This window comes from Entelurus aequoreus, linkage group LG04, assembly GCF_033978785.1.
Source record: "Entelurus aequoreus isolate RoL-2023_Sb linkage group LG04, RoL_Eaeq_v1.1, whole genome shotgun sequence".
Classification (NCBI taxonomy): domain Eukaryota; kingdom Metazoa; phylum Chordata; class Actinopteri; order Syngnathiformes; family Syngnathidae; genus Entelurus; species Entelurus aequoreus.
The window spans coordinates 61,473,008-61,498,505 of record NC_084734.1 but is presented as its reverse complement, the minus strand read 5'-3'; the positions used below and the strand labels follow the sequence as shown (position 1 = coordinate 61,498,505).

Sequence of the window (25,498 nt, the reverse complement as noted above, 5' to 3'; positions counted from 1 at the left end):
CCCTCTATCTAACTTTAGAGTTTATTCGCGGCCTGCACAATCTGTGCGGGTAATAGTACCATTTATTATGGCAATCTTGAATCCCATTTGAAAGAACACTAACATAGCTCCGGGTCACTACCTGCATAGCTGTTGGCAGAAGTAGTTAACACATTTAGTCACATGGTTAAAACGTGATTTTGAAGTTTATACTTCAAGCAACCCCAAGGTAAAATGAGTTTGAGACCCCTGTGTTAGACGATAAATGGTTTGAGTTTTAACACAAAGCGCTCAGAATAGATCTGTACAAGTCTATGATGAAGTCTGCTCAGATGAGAGGGGAAACGTCTTGTAAGACAAACTGAACAGTCCAGTTAGGATGGATTGAAATCCCTAAGATTACATTTTCTGATTTAAGATATTAATGGTTGAGAAATCAGTCCAGTTCTCGATATGAAATCTAATGTGTTTCCATATTTTCATGGATCAATGTCTGCTGATTGGAAATCATTAGAACACCAATAGCTGGTGTTATTAAAGCCTGTTATTGACTCCTCCTGCTTTAGTATGGTGCTAATTAGAAAGTGTTATGCTCGAAGTGCTTTGCCGAATCGACTCCACGCACACGTATGTCTTGTTTTTTGATTATTGCCTATGTTTTCTTGTTTTTTTGGTGGGAACAGCAACTGGAGATGAGGGTGTCTGAAGCTGACTCGGAACACAAACTTAAGCAAAAAATTAGCCGAGAGACGACTCATATCTAAAAAAAAATACTTTTGGGCGCTCTTGAGCCGAGGCACTGCATTTGTTCTACAATGCCAATATTTGGTGTGTTGTGGATTTTTAAGATTAATGAAATTACACTATAATATATGACGTGTTATGTGTAAAATTGTTTCTGTTTGGTTTGTTAATAAGGTCCCTGCGGAGAGAAGAGCAACGATGACTTCACTCTTTCTCTTCCTCATCCTTGCCCTCTTTGCCTCAGGAGCCAGTGATGACGTCAAGTACATCTCCAAGAGGAACTCTGGTAGGGCAAATACTTCTGTTGGTTCTTGTTCTTAAAAGATATTTAACATCCGTTGGCCTAAAAATGGGCGTTTCTATCCTTAAACTCTCTAAGGCGTTTTGTTTGTGTTTTGTTTCACTTTCATTCTGTGGTTAGAAAACACCCACCAGTCTTCTCAGTTTTCTTCTCTCTTTTTCATCTCAATGCGAGTCACTCACTGGATCTTCACTCTAGCTATCAAACGCTCCCTTTCTTTTTCCAAGCATGCTTTCAGGAGCCTCTTAACGTGAAACAGGGTCTATAAAGTGCTGATTGAGTCAGCCATTTTTTTATATTATTTTCAGCATTTTCCACTTTCTCTCTCACACACATATTCCACTTTCCACTTCACTTAAAAGGGAACTGCAGTTTTTTTTGGAATTGTGTCTATCGCTCACAATTATTATGAAAGACATGACGATGGATGGATTTTTTTTTTAATGCATTCTAACTTGTAAATAAACGTAAATAAAAGTCCGCTTAAAGCGGAGCCAATAGGAGGTCCTCTCTTTTGTCCATAAAATACGATAAATAACCAATGCCAACAATACTCCATTTACATTTCGTGATTTGAATATTAAACAAACATTAGTGATATTGTTATTATAAGCGCTAAGGCAGAAAAAATATTTATAGCGGTGCAGTGATCACAAGCTTGTGTGTAATGTTTATATCATCGAGTGGTCAGCTGTTTCCTCGCTTCCTTTCTACCTGGAAGTTTATTCTAGATCATAAATCATGCCTCTCACCTGGAAAGAAGAAGGCTGAAGACGTATTCCGACAAAATGGTACACCGATTCACATCAATTAGGACTCAGGAATGGCGAGAATGACACGAAAAGACACTTGGGTCCACCCACCTTTTCTTCGTGAGGATTACAAGTCATTCTCTCATCTAAATGGGAATACCGGTATATGAAAATCCTAGCAGTTTCCTGCTGTCATCCTAATGACAGCAAGCATTGCACAGTAAAGGATGTTTAATGATGTTTGTTGGTGCTCATAAAGTCTGCAGTGAGTAGTAATCAGTGATGCTGTTGGAAAAAAAAGCAAAAGTTGTGATGCGTTTATGAAATTAATTTGCCACATATGCTTAAAATAATCAAAATACGTAAATATTTAATGTTATTATAAATGTGTCCATTACTACATTACATATATACTTACATCATGCATATAAAACTTTAATGGAAGTGATAGGATGTTTTCTTTTAAGGCCTTTAAAGGCCAACTGAAACCCACTACTACCGACCACGCAGTCTAATAGTTTATATATCAATGATGAAATCTTAACATTGCAACACATGCCAATACGGCCGGGTTAACTTATAAAGTGCAATTTTAAATTTCCCGCCACACTTCCGATTGAAAACGTCTAGATATGATGATGTATGCGCGTGACGTCAACAATTGATACGGAAGTATTGGTACCCCATTGAATACAATACAAAAAAGCTCTATTTTCATTTCAAAATTCCACAGTATTCTGGACATCTGTGTTGGTGAATCTTTTGCAATTTGTTAAATGAACAATGAAGACTGCAAAGAAGAAAGTTGTAGGTGGGATCGGTGTATTAGCGGCTGGCTGTAGCAACACAACCAGGACGACTTACTTGGATAGCAGACGCGCTAGCCGATGCTAGCCGCCAACCGCACGGATGATCGGGTGAAGTCCTTCGTCCTTCCGTCGATCGCTGGAACGCAGGTGAGCACGGGTGTTGATGAGCAGATGAGGGCTGGCATAGGTGGAGCGCTAATGTTTTTATCATAGCTCTGTGAGGTCCCGTTGTTAAGTTAGCTTCAATGGCGTCGTTAGCAACAGCATTGTTAAGCTTTGCCAGGCTGGGAATTATTAACCAAGTAGTTACATGTACATGGTTTAATAGTATTGTTGATCTTCTGTCTATACTTCCAGTCAGGGACTTATTTGTTTTGTTTCTACCTGCATTTGAGCCCGATGCTATCACGTTAGCTCAGTAGCTAAAGAGCTTCGCCGATGTATTGTCGTGGAGATAAAAGTCACTGTGAATGTCAATTTCGCGTTCTCGACTCTCATTTTCAAGAGGATATAGTATCCGAGGTGGTTTAAAATACAAATCCGTGATCCATAATAGAAAAAGGAGAGAGTGTGGAATCCAATGAGCCAGCTTGTACCTAAGTTACGGTCAGAGCGAAAAAAGATATGTCTTGCACTGCATTCTAGTCCTTCACTCTAACGTTCCTCATCCACAAATCTTTCATCCTCGCTCAAATTAATGGGGTAATCGTCGCTTTCTTGGTCCGAATCGCTCTAGCTGCATTGAAAGCAATGGGAAATTTTGAGGAGTGCTTCCTCTGGTGACGTCACGCTACTTCCGGTACAGGCAAGGCTTTTTTTTATCAGCGACCAAAAGCTGCAACTTTATCGTCAATGATCTCTACTAAATACTTTCAGCAAAAATATGGCAATATCGCGAAATGATCAAGTATGACACATAGAATGGATCTGCTATCCCCGTTTAAATAAAAACAAATCATTTCAGTAGGCCTTTAAAGGCAGAATAGAGCGGCTCCATAGGCTCCATTGTAAGTGGACCTTTGATCGCATTTATTAAAGATTTTGAATGCAAAAACAATAATAATCCATCGTTATGTCTTTCATAATGATTGTGAATAATAGGCAAAATTCCAAAATAACATTTTCCTCAGCTTCCCCCTTTCTCTGCATGCATCACTGCTGCTGAGTGGTGCTGGTGTTGTATTACCTTGTCAGTGATAGATCTGCAAATGGTATTTGGGCCTTTTTTTCCAAATCTTTGGAGATAGCAAAATGGCTTGAATTTGCCCAAGACTGGTGTAGTAATTTGATAATGTTTTAAAGTTTAAATGTGTGGATTTTGTATTACTTGTTTGACATGCAGCAATATGAGGTCAATTTTATCACAACGGACGTTAGATTTGTAAATTTTCTGGAAGTAGGCAATTGTCAATGGTACCAAACGACTGTGGAATTGTTATACTGCTCACTCCAGATTAATTTTTGTTAAGTAAGAAAACACACAGGATAATGATACCGAACAAAAATATAAACACAACACTTTTTTTTTGCTCCCATTTTTTCATGAGTTCAACTCAAATATCTAATTTGTTTACTACATACACAAAAAACCTATTCCTCTCAAATAATGTTCACAGAGCTGTGTAAATCTATGTTAGTGAGCATTTCTTCTTTGCCAAGACAATCCATCACACCTCACAAGTGTGGCATGTCCAGATGCTGATTAAATAGCATAATTATTGCACAGGTGTACCTTACAAATAAAGCTCCCGCAGATCCACGCTGATGTCCGTGTCTCCTCTACTTAACAGCCATTTAAAAAATTAGAACCCTCACAAATATATTACACTATATACATCCATTCATACATTATATCATTTTGATTTATTCTCACGTGAGAAATTGCTCATTTTTAAGGTGTGGCAACTTATATTTGATTTTGTAGTAGTAGCGACTTCCTCCCGGTCAACCTTCTTTTGTTTTAACTTTATCGCACTGCGCATGCAAGTTTACATCGGGGCAACATGCACATTTACACTGGAGTCTGATAAAAATCACATTTTACTTGCATTGTAAACAGTCAGCTGGAAAAAAATCACATTCCAAAAAAATCTGATTTGGGCCACTTTGCCCTGCAGTGTAAATGTAGTCATATTGACTATGCTGACTGTTAATCAGGGGTCTCAAACTCAATTTGCCTGGGGGCCACTGGATGCAGAGTCTGGGTGAGGCTGGGCCGCAAGTAAAGATTTCTTAAAAAAAACAATTTTTTAAATGTCTTTATTTTTATTTTCAACACAAAATAAAATCAAAATATAAATGAACAAAATGAGACTTAAGTAAATAAATCAGTCAGTCATAAGTAATAACAATAATAATTTGATTTATACACATACACATAATGTGCAACCCGGTTCACTCTTTCATCTCCCTGGTATTTTGCATACTCCTCAGCATGTCTAGTGGTATAATGACGTTTTAAATTGTATTCCTTGTGCACGGCAACTTTCTCTGTGCAAATAAAACAGGTCGGGGTGCACCTGTGCTCAACAAAGAAATATTGCATCTCCCACTTTTCCTGGAATTGTTTTTGCTCATCACTATAACCTTTCTCTTCACTGCACGCTTTGAAAAAGACATGTTTGGGGTTGTGGAATATATTTGTATTTAGCCGACGCACGGAGAATAATGTTATTTCCGCTATGTGTGTCGTCCCACTTTTCCTCCCGACAGCAACACGGCGGTCGGCGGAAAGTACCGGGAAAAAGTGACGGCTCCCAGAGTGTTATATGGCGTCATATAAAAATATATGTAGTGTTCATCGTGTGAGGCAATGCAAATTAAACAATACAAAAACAAATAACGTTTGAATTGGTCCAGGTTATTAGGGACTTTATTACTGACGGACAGGTGTCGTGGTGTGACTGCAGCCAGGCACGTAAGACAACCCTTGTCTCCACGGCAACGTTTCTCTCGCTTTCACTCATTTGCCGCTTTTCCACTAACGCAGGGGTATTTTGGACCCAAATAACAAAAATTGTCTCTGTCTGGAGCCAACGGGAGTTTAAAGTCACGGTAGCACAATTAGCCCCGAACGGGCTAACATCACGACTAACGTGTTACACGTCCGATTCGCCCAGCGACTCTCTGTCGGAGTATCAGCGCTGGGGTCCAGTGCACCACAGTTTTGTATTGCCGCTCGCTCTTTCGGAAGCTACCGGACCGCTCGTCTCCCCAGCCCGGACCGGCGGGAGCGAGAAAGACACACACAGTGACAGAGCGAGAGAGAGCGAGAGAGAGCGAGAGAGCGAGAGAGAGAGAGAGAGAGAGAGAGAGAGAGAGAGAGAGCGAGGGATTGAGGGAGGGAGGGAGTGAGGGAGGGAGGGAGAGCGCGTGCAGGTCTCGTGGAAAAGCAGCAAAACGTTTCTCTGCGTGCATCACGCAAGTGACGTCAATGTTCGGTCCTCGAGAGCCATATACCACACCATGATTGGTAGATTCCCTGTAGCCCGGAAGAGTTAGGGCTACAAGGGATTCTGGGTATTTGTTCTGTTGTGTTTATGTTGTGTTACTGTGCGGATGTTCTCTCAAAATGTGTTTGTCATTCTTGTTTGGTGTGGGTTCACAGTGTGGCGCACATTAGTAAGAGTGTTAAAGTTGTTAAAACGGCCACCCTCAGTGAAACCTGTGTGGCTGTTGACCAAGTATGTCTTGCCGTCACTTGTGTGTGTCTGTTGAAGCCGCATACAACATGTGACTGGGCCGGCACGTTGATTTTATGGAGAAAAAGCGGACGCTAAAGCCAATGCCATCACGGTATGCCCACCCTCAATAGTGCCCTCTATATTGTTGTCTTCAGTATTGTTGAGGGGTGAAAGTCGGGAGGGTTGGCAAGAATGCTTCAGCTCCGCGCACACAGCGCTGTAAAGCGCCATTCATATAAAACTCGCCATTCATATAAAACTTGCGGGCCGCCCTAACATTAAACGTTCATATTAAGGTGGGGGCCGCACAATAACGTCTCGCGGGCCGCAATTGGCCCGTGGGCCGCATGTTTGAGACCCCTGCTGTTAATGCAATAATCCCATCATAGGTTCAAAGCACTGCAATACACTTTCAGACCCTTAGTGGCCTCACTATTCACATAAAAATCAGGGATTGGGCCCACCTTCAAAATCCAATGCAGACTTTTTTTAAAGAGGTACAACCACTCACACCTCTCTGATACTGTCAATCAAAATGAATACACTATTTTGGGAAAATACACAATTTTAATACTACTCTTGTAATAATCTGTTTTTAAAGTCCTTTGATGTCTCAAAACTGTAATAGTCAAACTTCCTTTCAAACTAATGATGAACATACTGTATGTGATGACGTATGACCGTAAATATACATCCATACTGTACTTTACAACGCACGTACTTTACTTTTCAAAGTCAAGAGCAAGGAGTCACGATTTTCTGTGCTGAAAAGGTAGATGTTTGTGGTGAGCACACACTTTCTCATTTACCCAAAGTCCGCTTTATTGTCCAAATATGTTCTTGTCCCTGTTCGTTCTATACTTGACAATAGAGAGAAAGAAGAACAAAAGGAACTTTTGACTTGCAAGAACTTTTGTGGGGCATCTTTTTGCTGAAGAACGATGGTCATGGAAACTATCTTGTAGTATTTTCACTCAGCCGTTGTCTTTAAACTGCATATAGTTTAATATTTTCAACAAGCTTCATTTCGATACGGGAAGCTACAAGAAGTGTGTATAAAGCCGGACTCAAAGTGATGACCTCAGCTGCTTAGTACTCTGACTTCATTGGATAAATGTAAAATATAGGAAGCAGTAGACGAGTTGAATGAAGGTAAATAACATCAAATATTACTTTATTACATGTTGTAGATTAGTCAATGAAACTCCACCATTTGTGTAGTTATTAGCTGCAACCTGAGTACACAGAATGCTAATGCTAACAAGCTAAAGCAACATGTTTGTGTTGTCTGCGTGAGATAAAGACTGACATTTATTATTTATATATCGTTATTTACAACTGGAATAAACCAAAATATTTCACCTGACCCTCATTAACTCATCATTTACATAGAAGACAACTTTCTGACTGTTGGACATTGCGGGGAAAATGCCTGACTTTTAAAGTTAATGTTAAGGTTAAGGTACCGATGATTGTCACACACACACACTAGGTGTGGCGAAATGATTCTCTGCATTTGACCCATCACCCTTGATCACCCCCTGGGAGGCGAGGGGAGCAGTGGGCAGCAGCCGTGGCCGCGCCCGGGAATCATTTTTGGTGATTTAACCCCCAATTCCAAACCTTGATGCTGAGCGCCAAGCAGGGAGGTAATGGGTCCCATTTTTATAGTCTTTGGTATGACTCGGCCGGGGTTTGAACTCACAACCTACCGATCTCAGGGCGGACATTCTAACCAAGTTAAAGTACCAATTATAGTCACACACACACTAGGTGTGGTAAAATGTGTCCTCTGCATTTGACCCATCCCCTTGTTCACTCCTTGGGAGGTGAGGGGAGCAGTGAGCAGCAGTGGTGGCCGCACCCGGTAATCATTTCTGGTGATTTAACCCCCAATTCCAACCCTTGATGCTGAGTGCCAAGCAGGGAGGTAATGGGCCCCATGTTTATAGTATTTGGTATGACTCGAACAATTATGAACAATTCGGTATGCTTTATTTTTTTTAGATAATATCGTTTTGTATGTTATTGCACAGGACAATGACCTAATATTCTCTGTTTATTTACATGTTATCAATTTACTATAACACTCCTCCATACGTCACCAGCCTGATTTGTAAAAACTACCCTGAACTGTGAATTGCACTGAAAACACAAACCACACACTTTTGCAGGAACATAGTTTCAGGTACTAGAGGTTCCGGGAAAAGGGCCTAATGATAAGGAAATATAGGCCAAATGTTTCTGTTCTCGTTGTGTTTTTAAAATGAAAATATTGAATTGGTGTTTTAACAAATGTGACAGAGGAAATTGTATACTTAATTGACGAATCACATATATTTTTTACAGAATTTTTTCCTTTTTTGGAAAAAATAGTAGAGAAGACTGTGCACTGTTTGACCCCCAACCTACCCTCTCTGTCACTCCGAGCTTGCTCGCTGTGTGTTTGAGTGAAGCGAGAAAAGAAAGGCTACTTTTTCCCTTCACCTTTTCGTTTTGTGTGCTTGTGTGGGTCTCTCGTACACTCCACACTGTAATGTGAGTTTACCGTGTGGGTTGTGAGATGGTGGGAGTCATTGTTTGGTTTTGGCACATGAATGCTTGCGGGCATACCTGCACACTTCAATTAGTTTATGTGCACGTTTATGTGTGTGTGTGTTTTGGAGCTAGGCTTGTGGCTCTGCCGCAAGTGAGCTCTCTAAGCATGCTTCTGTGTCTTTTCAATGTGGATTCATTTGTGTGTGTGTGTGTGTGTGTGTGTGTGTGTGTGTGTGTGTGTGTGGGTGAGGTGCGCACAAAGCAATTATGTGATCAGAGCAAAGCCAAGCGGACGTTTACGTGGGCGACTGTTACATTTTGGCAAAGACAGGATGAGAGATCTTCTCTCGCTCACTCGCCGCTTGTGTGTCTTTAACTGGACACCATGTGGACAGGAACTACAATTTCCTCGTGTCAGTTTCTCTGCTCTGCCTTGACGCAGCACCCACTGCAGCTAAAAGGGGATGCGCGGTGATAAGAAATAGGATACTGCGCAGAGCGTTGGTGGCTAGGCATTAATGAGATAATAAAACGCAATACACACACAATACCACACACATTAACTTTGTTCTAAATTAAACACAGCATGTATTTGATACTTAATATGACATATGCAAGCATATCTGCTCCCAATGCAATTAGACACTGTTGAATGTATTGTCAAGACTAAGCCTCCAGGAATACTCGAACAGCGTCTACTTTTTCAATATGTCAATTATACATTAAAAAAATGTGTATATTCACCTTAATGATGTATCTCATGGCCTGTCGGGGCGCAAGCTGCCTTATAAAGTATGGATATTGCAACGCGCTAACTTGCATCGAGTATTTACACAGTATAAGCCAGTGTTTTTCAACCTGTTTTGAGCCAAGGCACATTTTTTAATTGCAAAAATGCGGAGGCACACTACCGGCAAAAATCATTGAAAAACGAAACTCAGTTGTCAGTAAAAAGTCGTCGTCGCAATTGTTGGATGTAACTTTAAACCATAACCAACCATGCATCAATTTAGCTCTTGTCTCAAAGTAGGTGTACTGTCACGACCAGTCACATCACGCCATGACTTATTTTGAGTTGTTTGCTGTTTTCCTGTGTGTAGTGTTTTAGTTCTTGTCTTGCGCTCTTATTTCGGTGGCTTTTTCTCTTTTTTTGGTATTTTCCTGTAGCAGTTTCATGTCTTCCTTTGAGTGATATTTCCCACATCTACTTTGTTTTAGCAATCAAGAATATTTCAGTTGTTTTTATCCTTCTTGGTGGGGAAATGTTTGATTGTCATGTCCATCCATCCATCCATTTTCTACCGCTTATTCCCTTCGGGGTTGCGGGGGGCGCTGGAGCCTATATCAGCTACAATCGGGCGTAAGGCGGGGTACACCCTGGACAAGTCGCCACCTCATCGCAGGGCCAACACAGATAGACAGACAACATTCACACACTAGGGCCAATCATGTTTGGATATACATTGTGGACGGCGTCTTTGCTCCACAGTAAGTCTTTGCTGTCGTCCAGCATTCTGTTTTTGTTTACTTTGTAGTCAGTTCAGTTTTAGTTTCGTTCTGCATAGCCTTCCCTAAGCCTCAATGGCTTTTCTTAGGGGCAGTCACCTTTTGTTTATTTTTGGTTTAAGCATTAGATATATTTTTACCTACATGCTGCCTCCCACTGTTTCCGACATCTACTAAGCAATTAGGTACCGGCTGCCACCTACTGATATAGAAGAGTATTACACGGTTACTCCACCGAGCTCTAGACAGCACCGACACTCAACAACAACATATCATTTGCAGACTATAATTAGTGGTTTGCAAAAAATATTTTTAACCCAAATAGGTGAAATTAGATAATCTCCCACGGCCCACCAGACTGTATCTCACCGCACACTAATGTGCCACGGCACAGTAGTTGAAAACACTGGTATAAGCAGCTTTAAAAAATATATTTTTTAATTATATTTATTTAGCCCTTTTTTGCCAAAAGGGCTTCACAAACTCACAACAACATCCTCTGATCTAAATCCACATATACAGTAGCATGCACTTCGAAACAGAGAAAAGTCAGCCATTGAGAAACCCCGTCTTTCCAACCAATATGGATATGTTTAAAAAACACTTGAGAAATATAAAGAAATAAATCAAAACAAGTATGTATATAAAAATAAATAACATACATTTAAAACAAGTACAACGGTAACTCAGTGTCTCTTAATGAATATTTCAGAAAAAAAAATATATTTTGATGTTCTGTATTCATTATGCATTCATGTTATGTTGTAACATCTGCTGTCCACAAATCTCATCAAAAAGCAACCTGCTACAACTATCCATAATTTACTTCAAGTGTGGCAAAATAAGTTGCAAGATAAAACAACTGGCTTCTGTGCCATCTGTTTTGTTTTGTATTATTCTTTAAACCATTATTTATTAAATTGAAGTCTACAAAGCTAGTGTGCTAATGTATTAATATCAATACAATTACAATTACCGTAAATAATTACACTGCTCCTTGCATTTTTGTAATGTAGCAGATTATCTCCTTTTTCATAATCCTACTGGTATATACTGTATGTGTGTTAAATCAGTGGTCCCCAACCACCGGGCCGATTTTTTTTTTTTTGTATTAAATCAACATAAAAAACACAATATATACATTATATATCAACATAGATCAATCCAGTCTGCAGGGATACAGTCCGTAAGCACACATGATTGTATTTCTTTATGACAAAAAAAAAAGTTTTAAAAATTAAAAAATTATACCATAACACACCCCCCACCCCCACCCCGGCCCCCGGTCTGTGGGACACATTTTCAAGCGTTGACCGGTCCGCAGCTACAAAAAGGTTGGGGACCACTGTGTTAAATGACTACATTCTTTCGTCTTCCTCTCAACTTTTCCAGTTCAAGGATCTGTAACAGACAAGGCTGACAAAGCATTCATCACGACAAATACACAATGCATTCAGCTTTGTAAACACAGTCAAAAGGAGGTGATGCAACTCAATCGATTCAAAACAAAAAAAATCACAATGCATATGTTCTCTTTTGACAGTATTTGTTTTACTCATGCATCAGTTTTGGAAAAGCGTAAGACGGCATTAAGACGTAAATACAGTTGTGATCAAAAGTTTACATACACTTGTAAAGAACATAATGTCATGGCTGTCTTGAGTTTCCAATAATTTGTACAGCTCTTATTTTTTTGTGATAGAGTGATTGGAGCACATACTTGTTTGTCACAAAAACATTGGGCGCAGTTGAGTGTTCCAACAGGACAATGACCCCAAACACACGTCAAAAGTGGTAAAGCAATGGCTAAATCAGGCTACAATTAAGGTTTTAGAATGGCCTTCCCAAAGTCCTGACTTAAACGTGTGGACAATGCTGAATAAACAAGTCCATGTCAGAAAACCAACAAATTTAGTTGAATTGCACCAGTTTTGTTAAGAGGAGTGGTCAAAAATTCAACCAGAAGCTTGTGGGTGGCTACCAGAAGCGCCTTATTGCAGTGAAACTTGCCAAGGGACCAAATATTAACATTGCTGTATGTATACTTTTGACCCAGCAGATTTGGCCACAAATACATTCATAAAAGAACCAAACTTCATGAATGTTTTTTTGTGACCAACAAGTATGTGTTCCAATCACTCTATCACAAAAAATAAGAGTTGTAAAAATGTTTGGAAACTCAAATTAGCCATGACATTATGGTCTTTACAAGTGTATGTAAACTTTTGACCACGACTGTATGTCCTAACTCTTTTTTATTGTTTTTATTTTAAGAATAGGCATTGTTTCCTCAATTAGATAATTTTCCACACAAAGTGCTAATTAGTGGAAGAGATGCATTACTGGCACGGTAAAGCCGCCTTGAATTCATACAGGAATTATTTTAAAAAGCAGCAACACATTCATCAAGATATCACACAACAGCTGCCAAACACATGGCAACACTGATTTCTCAAAATATATTCCATGGAAAAAATCTGCCTTTATTATTAGTTAGGATTATTGAGTTGCATAAATGATTATTAAGATACTGCTACTATCTATTTATATTTCCCACCTACACCCTAGGTTAAACTGGTCAAGGCCACGCACTAACAGCTGCATCACCCCAGACAAAAGCAATAGATTATCTGAGATGGTGGCTGGAGATAAGATTCGACTCTTATCTTTATCACAGCAAGGACAGGAGGAGGAGATAAATGAAAACCCTAACTAGAATGTCACTTATTGCCAAGGCTTAAAAAACCTAAACATATAAGTCTGATAGACAAAACCAATCCTACAGTAAGTTCTTCCTTTACACCAGTGGATCAGTGGGTCACTGGTGGGTAAATCAAAAACCAGTTCTTGTTGAAAACCGGCTTCCATGGTTTTGATTTGACAGTTTTATTAACGATTCCCTTATCAAATCCTGTGGGCACGCATGACTTCACCACGCACGGCGTTGATCAGCAGCTCAAACGTTAGAATTATTCATGAGAAAGGAAGACAACCGGGCAACTTGCAATACTTGCAAAGTGGATTTTTGCATCAAATTGAGAAATGACCACCTTAAACATTAGCAGACACAGCTTTGATACGTTGAATGAATGACACATTTTGGATCCCTTCCGAGATGGAAGTGAATCACCACCAGCAGCGGCGGAAAAGTTAGCAAGTCGTCTGCTGCTAGCCTGCAGGTACTGAGAAACTAACACTGCCCGTCATGTTAAACGTGCTATTATTAAGTGTAAATGTGAAATTAATGTTTCTAATGCATCACATGACGAGATGGCGTCTGACTGGCAGTTTGCATGCCACCTTCCTGAGAAGTGTTCTCCACAGCGGGAGACACCGTGATTAGTCAAAATGATCATGTATGCTTCCTAATAAAGCAGATATGCCTACCGTATTTTCCGCACTATAAGGCGCACCTAAAAACCTCCAATTTTGTCAAAAGCTGACAGTGCGCCTTATAATCCGGTGCGCCTTATATATGGACCAATATTGAGCCTCCAACAGGTAGAAGTTTCAATCAATCAATCAATCACAACTACGGTAAGCAGCCGCCGACTTCATTTTCCCCCGTAGAAGAAGTTCTTCTTCTACGGTAAACAGCCGCCCCCGTAGAAGAAGAAGAAGCGCGCGGTGCATGCTGGGATATATGACTGCGCGAGGCGTGCCGTTTTGATTTCCATTTGTTTGTTTATGTAAAGACCCCAAAATGGCTCCTGTTAAGAGACACGCTTATGACGCAGAGTTTAAACTTAAGACGATCAGTCACGCAGTAGAACACGGGAATAGAGCAGCACCGACACTGACTCGATTATTGACGACTTCGACGAGACGGAGCCGGGCATGTTGGATGCCGTATACGCCCAACTGTTTATTTCGGACCCTGAAGAAGAAGAGTTTGAGGGATTCGTGGATGAGGAATGACATCATAAAGTGAGCTTTACATGTTTATTTTGTGTGTTGTGTGACATTAACGTTTGAGCAACGTTGAGTAATTGATATATTGTTATTGCTCTGCACTATTTCGAGTGATACTATATTGTGATTGCACTAACGTTTGATTTACCGTAACAATATCACTGTTTTTTACGTGTTTATCGAATCAGGGAAAAGTTTCCCTCCACTATGTTGTATAAATGTTGCACTACATGTTATACCTTGCTGTTGTTAAAAGATAAACAAAACACCACGCCACTGACTTTACCTCGGGGAAAATAATAAAACAGCTGTTTGTTCATTTTGGGAGTGAACAGAGTTGTCGGAACGCTGGTTTGTAATCTATTAATACAGTTTTAACTGACCTATCTGACTGTGACTGTGCGCCTTATAGTGCGGAAAATACAGTAATTTTCTGCTAAATGATGGTTAATTTTCATAGTTGGTTTAATAATTGTACAGTGAACAGTTCTACTTGACCAGCTTGTATTTGTCTTCAACTGACTTAGTTGTACTTACTTTTGAGCGCCCAGATGATCAAATGTGCGGTCTCCTTCCACTGTGGTTGAACTCACAAGACAACAATATCCATTTCAAATTTTTAATAAATACTTCAGACTGACATTATTGTCCTTTTTATCTCCATCTCAATGGATGTTTCCAGGTGTCTCCAACTGAAGTGATATGAATAGATTTGAATACTTTCCTCATTTTATTACATGTGGTGTACACGGCATCCAAACTTCAAGTGCAATATGATATTTTATCTTCCAGGGGCGCTGGACTTACTCCAGCCTCAGAAGCGCCTAAGAACAAAAGTACTTAAGTCCATGAGAAAATACATGCAAACCTGGATTTCACAGGGAACGCCCACATTTAAGGCTCTACCTTAAGTGTGCATCACTGGCAGACCTAAGTCGAGGGGGAAAATGCTTCCACAGTTTTTTTTACTTCAGCACATTGGACATGATAAAACACAACACACACACACACACACACACACACACACACACACACACACACACACACACACACACACACACACACACACACACTACATAGAAAAACTCAATAAGTTTGTTCCACACTAAACATTGAATGTAGATACTTGATATGACATCTGAAATCATATCCTTTCCCCCTTCATGTAAACACAACTGAATGTATTGTCAAGGTTCAACCTCCAAAGCACTCTCACAGGGTCTAGTTTTTCAAAATGTCAGTTATACATAGAAAGAGTACATTCACCTTAATGAAGCATCTCTCATGGCCTTTCACGGCAGCTTATAATGTGCAAAAAATAGGAACTAATGCAACAACGGCCTAAAAAATGTCATGTATGGTATGTGTTTGAAAATAAAACAAGTCATTGATTTGAATATTTTTAATTAACACAAGAAACCTTAGTCGTTAACATCTACAATCGGGGCGGTGTGTGTCGGATGGTCGAGCGGCCCTGCCTGCTACTTGAGGGTTCCAGGTTTAAATGTAGCGTAAAGATGTAGATTATGGGTTTCACTATGTTAAGCGCTTTGAGTCTAGATAAAAAGCGCAATATAAATATTATTCAATTAAATTCACAATTGAGGCTGTGAGAAATAACCAAAATAGAGACCAAAAAAAGAAAATAAATACATATACATAAATACACATATATACACATAAATACAGTATAAAATACACAGCCCTGCGATGAGGTGGCGACTTGACCAGGGTGTACCCTGCCTACTGCCCGAATGCAGCTGAGACCCCGAAAGGGACAAGCGGTAGAAAATGGATGAATGGGATGGATATATTACACATGTGTATATATATTACACATGTGTATATATATACATGCATATATATATATATATATATATATATATATATATATATATATATATATATATATATATATATATATATATATATATATATATATATATATATATATAGATATGTGTATATATATATATATATATATATATATATATATATATATATATATATATATATATATATATATATATATATATATATATATATATATACACATATCTATATAATAAAAAAGAAATTAAAAAAAAAAAATATATATATATATATTTATTTTTTTTTATAAAAAGTTTCTCGTGGCCACGAGAAAGTTTCCGGTAGTTTTTCTATATTTTGCCGTTTTTTAACCTGTAAATGCGTTCAAATTTTGTCAAATATTTACATTATGTTATGCTATGTTATATAAGGTAGTGTATTCTGCCATAGTTCTAAGTGACACCGACTACAGGCAACACATTTCTTGTATGATAAGCATATTTTGACAATAAAGCTGACTTTGAGGTATTGTAACAGAAGCTTGGAGAAACGCTTGTGTCCAATCCCATCACATCTATTTGATAAGAAGCATTATTATTTAGCATTCTATTTCTTAAAGTAAATGCTCAATCATTTGACAATTTTATGAAACATATCCATCACTCCACTAGGCATGAGAACATGTCTGTGATACCACATTTATTTCCCTCAATGCAACTGTGCTTGTGTGTGTTTGTGGGAGGATGGTCACACACCAACCACTGCACATTTTGCACATTTGTTGCCTCTCTCAGCCAGAGATGACAGGCTGCGTGTGTGTGTGTGTGTGTGTGTGTGTGTGTGTGTGTGTGTGTGTGTGTGTGAGTGTGTGTGTGTGTGTGTGTGTGTGTGTGTGTGTGTGTGTGTGTGTGTGAGGTGGGTGTGCTTCAGCGCACAGAAATAAAAGAAACATTATTAAAGGCTCGCTTACTAACCAGCTGCCTCACATGCTTGCCTCTGATTGCAGTCCAACTCTTGCTGTCAAGATGCATGACAATGTTTGTCATTTGTGTGTGGATAGCTCTTTTTCGTCCACAATAGTACAAGGGAGTGGAAAGGGGGTTTACTGGAAGTGACTTAGTTATATTGCTGTTGTACTAAATCCGGCTTTGAATGGTCGGGTTATGTTGACCCGTCAGAGCATATGTCTATTTTATTTATCTGCACGCTGTAAAAAAAAAAAGAAGGTTATTGTTACGATAAAAAAACAATAAAAACTAGCAGCTCAGTTGCCAGAGTTTTTGCGTAAAATGTAAGGTGTGTTATACAAGAAATTACTGTAAATTAAAAAACAATTATTTTTACAGTAACACTCTGGCGAATAAACTCAGTTTTTTTTACTGTTAAATCTGTAGTCATTGTTTTTTACAGTGCATTACTCTAAATTGTCAGTGTTACTTTAAGATTTTGGCAACTGAGCTGCATGCCAGGTTTTTACTGTAAAATACTGACTTTTTTTTTCAATTGCACAAACAAGAGTTAAACTACATTTTTAAGGAAAATGTCATGAAAAAAACCCCACAATTTTAGGGTAATGGTGGGAAAAAAGACTATAAGTGATACTCTGGTGTTCTACAATCAAGTATCAGAATATTACGATCTTTGTTGTGTGCCATCCATTTTTTTCCCTCCATCTGTGTTCAATTGGCATTGGTATGAAGTTTTATGATTAGCTGTCGGATGCCAATGTCTTTAAAAAATGTAAAATACTTTACATTGCCTCTAAAAACATATTCGTAAACCAATCTACTGTATATTATGAAATAACACTGTGTGTTAATTAGGGGTGTGGGAAAAAATAGATTCAAATTCGAATCGCGATTCTCACGTTGTGCGATTCAGAATCGATTCTCATTTTTTAAATATCGATTTTTATTTTTATTTTTTTAAATCAAATTTTTTATTTTTTATTTATTTTTTATTTTTTTAATTAATCAATCCAACAAAACAATACACAGCAATACCAAAACAATGCAATCCAATTCCAAAACCAAACCCGACCCAGCAACACTCAGAACTGCAATAAACAGAGCAATTGAGAGGAGACACAAACACGACACAGAACAAACCAAAAGTAGTGAAACAAAAATGAATATTATCAACAATAGTATCAATATTAGTTACAATTTCAACATCAAAATCCCTCATTAACATTATCATTAGACATTTAGTTTATGAGATGCGATGCAAGTGTAAGCCACTGTGACACTATTGTTAATTTTTTTTATTTTATTTTTTTATTAATGTTTGTAATGATAATATCAATGAGGGATTTTTAATCACTGCTCTGTTGAAATTGTTACTAATATTGATACTGTTGTTGATAATATTAATTTTTGTCTCACTACTTTTAGATTGTTCCGTGTCATGTTTGTGTGTCCTCAATTGCTCTGTTTATTGCTATTCTGAATGTTGCTGGGTCGGGTTTTGTTTTGAAATTGTATTGCATTATTATGGTATTGTTGTGTATTGTTTTCATTAAAATAATAAAAAATAAAAAAAAATAATAATAAAAAAATAAAAAAATCGTTTTTGAATCGAGAATCGTGTTGAATTGAAAAAAAAATCGATTCTGAATCGAATCGTGATCCCAAGAATCGATTTTGAATCGATTCGTGGGACACCCAAAGATTCCCAGCCCTAGTGTTAATATATTGGAGATAATATATAATTAAGAATGTTCTTTTACATTTCAGACTGTGCTTCCTCTCTACAACCTTACATTGTTCTGCTCACTTTCTGTCACCCTCTCTCTCTCTCTATGTCTCCATGTCTATGTCAGGTTGCAAGGTCATATTAAAGATTCATCCTTTATCTTGTTCTGCATTCAAATATTGATAAAAGCTGACACAACATTGACTCCGTACTCTGAGGGGTTTTGCTCTGCATATTCAGACCAAAACACATACTCACTGAATACGTTTTGGCATACCCCTCATTCACAAATCTGCTACTTATGGTTTACTTTGTCTTCGCATGAGCGAATCAATCTTATCATCTTCAAGGAAGAAAAAAAATATATATATATATGTGGCATTTCTCGCTTTGTGTGAGACTAATCACTTTTGACAGCTATTAATTTGGACAGGAGGCCCAAGGGAACTTGACAGTAAGAGTCCTCTATTAATTACCCTTTCAACTTACACACACACCCAGTTTCAAGAAAGATGCACATATATGTTAGAGCATAGTGGAAGCAGGTAGACCTAGTTGCAAAAAAACAACTAAAATACATTTTTTTTGTATCAAATATCTAATGCTCAGGCTATCATCAATACGTCTTTGACTGGCCACTGTATTAAACACAATGATACGCTGGCAAACTGTTATGTGCAGTGTTTATATATATATATATATATATATCCATCCATTTACTACCGCTTGTCTCTTACGGGGTCGCAGGGGTGCTGGAGCCTATCCAAGCTGCACACGGGCGGAAGGCGGGGTACACCCTGGACAAGTCGCCGCCTCATCGCAGGGCCAACACAGATAGACAGACAACATTCACACTCACATGCACACACTAGGGACAATTTAGTGTTGCCAATCAACCTATCCCCAGGTGTATGTCTTTGGAGGAGGGAGGAAGCTGGAGTACCCGGAGGGAACCCACACAGTCAATGGGAGAACATGGAAACTCTATACAGAAAGATCCCAAATCCGGGATCGAACCCAGGATCTGAGCATTGTGTATATATATATATATATATATTTGTTTTTTTTCTGGGGAAACCATTGAGTCCTGACCCCATGACCACACTGTCGAGTATGTACATTTATGTTTCTTCTAAACTAATTAAAGGTAGCGCTAATCAATGTGTTTGTTTTACTTTTATCCAAATGATAGTTGATAAGAGAACCGATAATGAACCGAAGCGTTAAGCAGAATCAAAAGTGGAATCAGAACAGGAAAAGTCCAATTAATTCCCATCTCTAACTGTCATATAAAGGATCCTTTGTCCTTTAAAAGAGCAAATAACTCCTGATGTACAGACAACAGGAATTTAGTAATGCTGACAAAAAAAATTGAAAAAACAATGGTTTAAAAACAAAGGACAATGGTTTTCAGGAATGTACAAAATAAGAATATAGTAATAGGGAAAGTGAGGTCCGGTCCCCTGGTCATTAGCTTTATGGAAATGATGCCACACAAAAAATTATTTGAATAGCCCTGGTCTCCAGTAGTGTTTGACTTACCTGGGAGTTGCAGGCAGCCTGTCTCTGATTTCCACTCAGTGCAGTGTGTACGTACAGTAAGTGTAACTGTCTCTGCGTGTGCCTTGTGGCTGACTGGGGACCACTCCTGGTTGTGATGTCGATAATCATAGGGTAAGCAACAAAAGAAAGCGAAAGTTGGAAGACAGGAAGATATGGAGGAGAGTTGGAGCGGTTAAAAAGAAAGATGGGGTAAAACAAAACTAATAGGAAGCCCTTGCTGTCAGCCAGTGTGTAATTAAGTTCTGCACTCTGTCTCCATTGCTCTGTACAACTAGTAATTTTACTTAACCGGAGCAAAGGGAGCAGACACAGAAGGACAGGAGAAACAAGGCTGGAGGTGACAAAGAACAAGAACAGGAGAAGTAAGTAGAAGCTGCTGAAGATATTGCTTTTCAAGTGAGGAGCATTGACAAAAGAAAGGGGAACTATCATCTTGTACAGATTAAAAGGTTAGACACGATGATTAAAAAATCAGACAGTCAGGAAATTAACAAAAGTACAGCCAACTAAAATGACAAGGGGAATCAAGGTGCAGACGTTTAAGATGGCAGTGGTGCCTCTTTATGTCTCCATAGTCTGTGGCATGAACAAACAGTTTGAGCCCCCGTTGTCAGTTTATTTATAGAGCACAAATCGTACACAAAGCAATTGAAAGTGCTTTACAGAAAATTTAAAGAAGGCAAACATACAAATGTAAAATCAGACTTCAAATTAAAATCAGAAATACAATCATCATAAAAACAATCAAATTTAATTATAATTAAAATCAATCAAATACTGTAAATAAAATACCTTGAGTTGTCATTTGCAAAATGAAATACAAGTCTTTTCAGGCTGGATTTGAACATTGCCAACGTTGTGGCCCGTTTCATATCTTCAGGAAAACTATTCCAGATGTTAGGAGCGTATAACTATATCGCAATTTCACAATTTTTGGTCCTGGCTCTAGGCACCAGCAGGAGTCCACTCCCTGAGGTTCTCAGGACTCGAAATGGTTAATATGACTCTAGCATGTCAGAAATGTACTTAAAGGGGAACTTGACTTGTTGGGGAATTTTGCCTATCGTTCACAATCACTATGAAAGACACGACAACGGATGGATTTTTTTTAATGCATTCTAACTAACGTAATTATGGTACGTAAATATGACCAATGGTAGCTCCACTATTCCGCTCAAAAAATCAGCTACATAATCATTCAAAAAATGCCAACGATACTCAATTTACATTTTGTGACTTGAATATCAACCATGTATTAGCGATATCAATATTATAAGCGCTAACGCAGACAAACTATTTATAGTGGCGACATGATCACTTCCTGTGTGCCTTTGTTTTCATCACCAACTGATCAGCTGCTTCTTCGTTTCCCTGCTCCCTGTAAGTTTATTGTAGATCATAAATCTTGCATCTCACTTGCACAGAAGAAGTTTGAGTAGGTATTCCGACAAGTTGGGACAAGTTGACAGCCATTTAGGACCTGGAACTGGCGAGAAGGACACAAAAAGCACTTGTGTCCCCCCCCTCGTTTATTCGGGAGGGTTACGAGACATTTTTCATCTAAATGGGAATATATGAATATCCTCGCAGTCTGCATTCTCGTGACAGCGGACCTTCCACAGTAAGTGATGTTTTGTTATGGTTGTTGGCTCTCATAATGTCTGTAGTGAGCAGAAATCAGTGAAGAAAAAAAAAAAAAGCAAACATTGCGATGCATTTCTTAAATTAATGTGCCGCGTATGCTTAAAATGATCAATATATGTAAATATTCAATTGTATTATAAATGTACTCGTTACTACATTACATATATACTTACATCATGTATATAAAACCCTACAGGAGGTATTCAGATGTTTTTTAGGGGCTCTATAGGCAGAATTGAACGGCTCCATAGGCTCCATTGTAAGCGGACTTTTGATCAAATGTATTTAATATTTAAAATGGATTTTTTTTTAAATGCATCTGTTGTCATGTCTTTCATAATGATTGTGAACGATAGGCAAAATTTCTAAAAAAGTGCACTTCCCCTTTAAACACAAGACCATGAAAACACTTGTACACAAGGGAACTGTTTTAAAGTCTATTCACTGAACAACAGGAAGCCAGTGCAGTGACATGATCACTGCACTAATATGGTCGTATTCCCTGGTTCTAGTCAGGACTCAAGCAGCAGCATTTTGGAGGTACTGCAGCTGTTTTACAGCTTGTTTAAAAAGCCCAGTGTGAAGGCCATTACAGTAGTCAAACATGCTAGAGACAAAGGCATGGATTAGTCTTTCTAAATCTGACTTAGACAATACATTATTTGATTTTGGCAATGTTTTTAAGGTGGTAAAAAGTTGCTGTTATTGATTTGATGTGGCTGTTAATGTTTAATTCTGAGTGCATTATTACCCCTAGATTTCCAATCAGTTTATTAGGTTTTAAGGAGAGGGTCTCAAAGTGACTAATAATAGTTTTTATTTGCTTATGTTGGCCAAAGACAAGACTTTCTGTTTTGTCTGAGTTTAGCTGAAAAAAAATAGTTTTTCATCTGCACATTGGTCTGTTCAATGCAGTGACAAAGTAAATCAACAGGCACACAATAAATTAACAGGTTTTGCTGCCAAACATGACATAACTGGGATAGTGCTATGTCATGAAACAGTTTCCTCTCCAGGAGTCAAAATAACATTGTGTGCCAGGTCAAAAATACAGTATATTGTCAACCTTATCATGTTCCTTCAATATTGTACTGGAAATCCATTTAATCTATTCATCTACACTATTTATATACAACACGACAGACGTGATTACTACATACTTGTTGGCAGTGTTGTTAGCTAGCTCTCTATTTCTAAGAGAAATGTGTCACATGTGGGCTGACTTATCTTGGCTCTACAGACATCGTCATCTGGTTGGGTTTGGGCTGGCAAGACAGTTATCTAACAATAGCACCATACTCGCTGCAAGGTGTTTTTGCATTTAAGCGATACAGTAGGTAATGTAGACTAGTCTTAAATTCCTTTTTTATTTGTTGCACATTGTGCACAAAACTGCTTTTATCCATGCTTCCATCGGGCAGTTTTTTGTGCTGATGTCACACAATCTTCAATCAGTGTCTCTTGGTGCGCCAGGAACATGGCACAGTCCCTGCTGGATTTTGCAAGGTTTTTTGTTTGTTGCCTGATTTTGTGGCAGCTTTCCTAAAAGTTGAGGCACAATTTGTCATGGTTTAAGGTAGGACTGGGCGATATATCGAATATATTCAATACATCGCGGGTTTGTCTCTGTGCGATATAGAAAATTACCAGTGACGTGCGGTGAGGTCCATGGCTGGTAAGGCACTGACTTCATCACAGTCAGATTTAAAAACATATGAACCCTAAAGAGTATCTTATTAACCATGTGATTGGCAGCAGTTAACGGGTTATGTTTAAAAGCTCATGCCAGCATTCTTTACACATACAAACTGTAGCACACAAAAAAGCACATTTAATACAAAAAACATTATTATGGTCTTACCTTTCTTGCTGGACATCCACACAGCCAGCCTTTGCGTGTGTACCACGCCGTTTACAAAGAACGGGTCTTCTGTCCCCAAGTCAAAAGCAAACCTTTTAGCTCCGGCGTTGGTCTACCTTAAATTATTACCTCCTGCTTCGATTGAAAGCCCAGTTTAGAAAACTGTTTTATTTTACATATGTAATCCTCCATGTTTTTAATAAAAGTTCAGGTGAGAGGAAATAAACAATCACTGCACTTGACTTAACTGTTGCTTGTTCTCACTTCTTCTGCGGCCGAGGAATGATCTCTGGGATCACTATCGCCCTCTACCACCAGGAGGCCGGATTACTGCGAGCCTCAGCCAGTAAGTTTTTTGCAGCAGTTTTATGAATGCTCAGCACAAAAAATATGTTACACACATACAGTTGTTGACAAAATACATTGTACATTATATACCTCAGCTAACTATATTATGCCATAGTTTAGTTAGCTGATATAATTCATATAGCAATACAGTCTCACTGCACAGCAGGCCAGCAGTTAGCCGAGTCATTGCGCACAATCCATGTTGAGGCACAACTGAGTGACGTGCCTCAACTGGCTGCTGATCACCGCACCGTCTCTTCTCAGTATTTCAACGGCAAATGTGAAAATAAAAATAAAAATAATCTAAAAATGGTGAAGTTAAATGGAAAATAACTTTAGTATAATCACTGGATACATATAACAATTTAATTATTGTTCTTTTCTTTTTACATTTTTTTTCTTTCCATGATGGCAAGTGAGACCCCGCCTCCCCTGCCTCTACTGACTGCACGTCACTGAAAATTACTATATCGTGATATTTGAGTATACGTTCTCACGCTGTTGCTTTTAGTTGTGGGCATTACACTACATGCGTTTCTCACTCTTTCTTGTCTCCTTCTCACAGAGAGATAAAACAAGCGCACCTTTTTACATACGTCACATACTGTCGCGCATGCAACGTGATATGCCCTTGCAGAGCATAGAGGTAGCAGCATAGGTAACGTTAGCTGTGGTGCTAGCGGTGCGGTGTGAGTGGTAATACGAGAGAAAGAAGGTGCGAATCTGGTAACAAATGAAGGAAGAAGAATTAATTCCCAAAAAAACAGCACGTGGTCCATCGTCTGGCGGTGGTTTGGCTTCAAGCGGGAATATGTTGAACAGACAACCGTTATATGTCAAGTATGTGGCAGAAGTGTTGCTACAAAAAGTAACATTACTGCTAATTTGTAGCATCATTTGAAAAGTCACCCGCTAGAGAATAAGGAGTGCTTGAAACTGCATGTCAACATCTTTGACCAGTGCCACACCAACAAAATGCCCAAGCAACCATTTCCAGAAAACACAGTATGAAACAAATAGTCAACAACAGAAGGAGATAACATCCGCAGTAAACTACCACATAGCGAAGGACATACACTATTTGATTTCCTATTATGCAGCTCATTTTTAATTGACAGTTATTGAAATATCTTGTATGACATCATGCACAAAAGTGCACTTTACTTGTTTAAAACTAGTTTAGTGGTGTTCTGTACAAAAAGTGCACTTTAATTTAGTGTTGTTTTGATATGTCATCTTAGTGACATCATGCACAAAAGTGCACTAATAGCTTGTTTTGAAATGTGTCTGACGGTTTTGCACTTTCTGTTTTGGAAATGACATGAATGTTTGTGCCACTGTTTAATAACTGT

The 25,498-nt window shown here is 38.6% G+C and overlaps 1 protein-coding gene across 3 annotated transcripts in view; it reads left to right on the top strand.

Annotated features, from left to right (window-relative positions):
- il1rapl2 (interleukin 1 receptor accessory protein-like 2) overlaps positions 1-25,498 on the top strand; it is a 631,449-nt gene that overhangs the window by 125,435 nt on the left and 480,516 nt on the right. For all 3 annotated transcript variants that reach the window (XM_062045414.1, XM_062045413.1, XM_062045415.1), the window contains one exon: positions 898-1,009. In XM_062045414.1, the coding sequence (XP_061901398.1) occupies positions 922-1,009 (88 nt within the window). In that variant the 5' untranslated portion in view covers positions 898-921. Of the gene's footprint in view, positions 1-897; positions 1,010-25,498 lie in introns of those variants that run through there.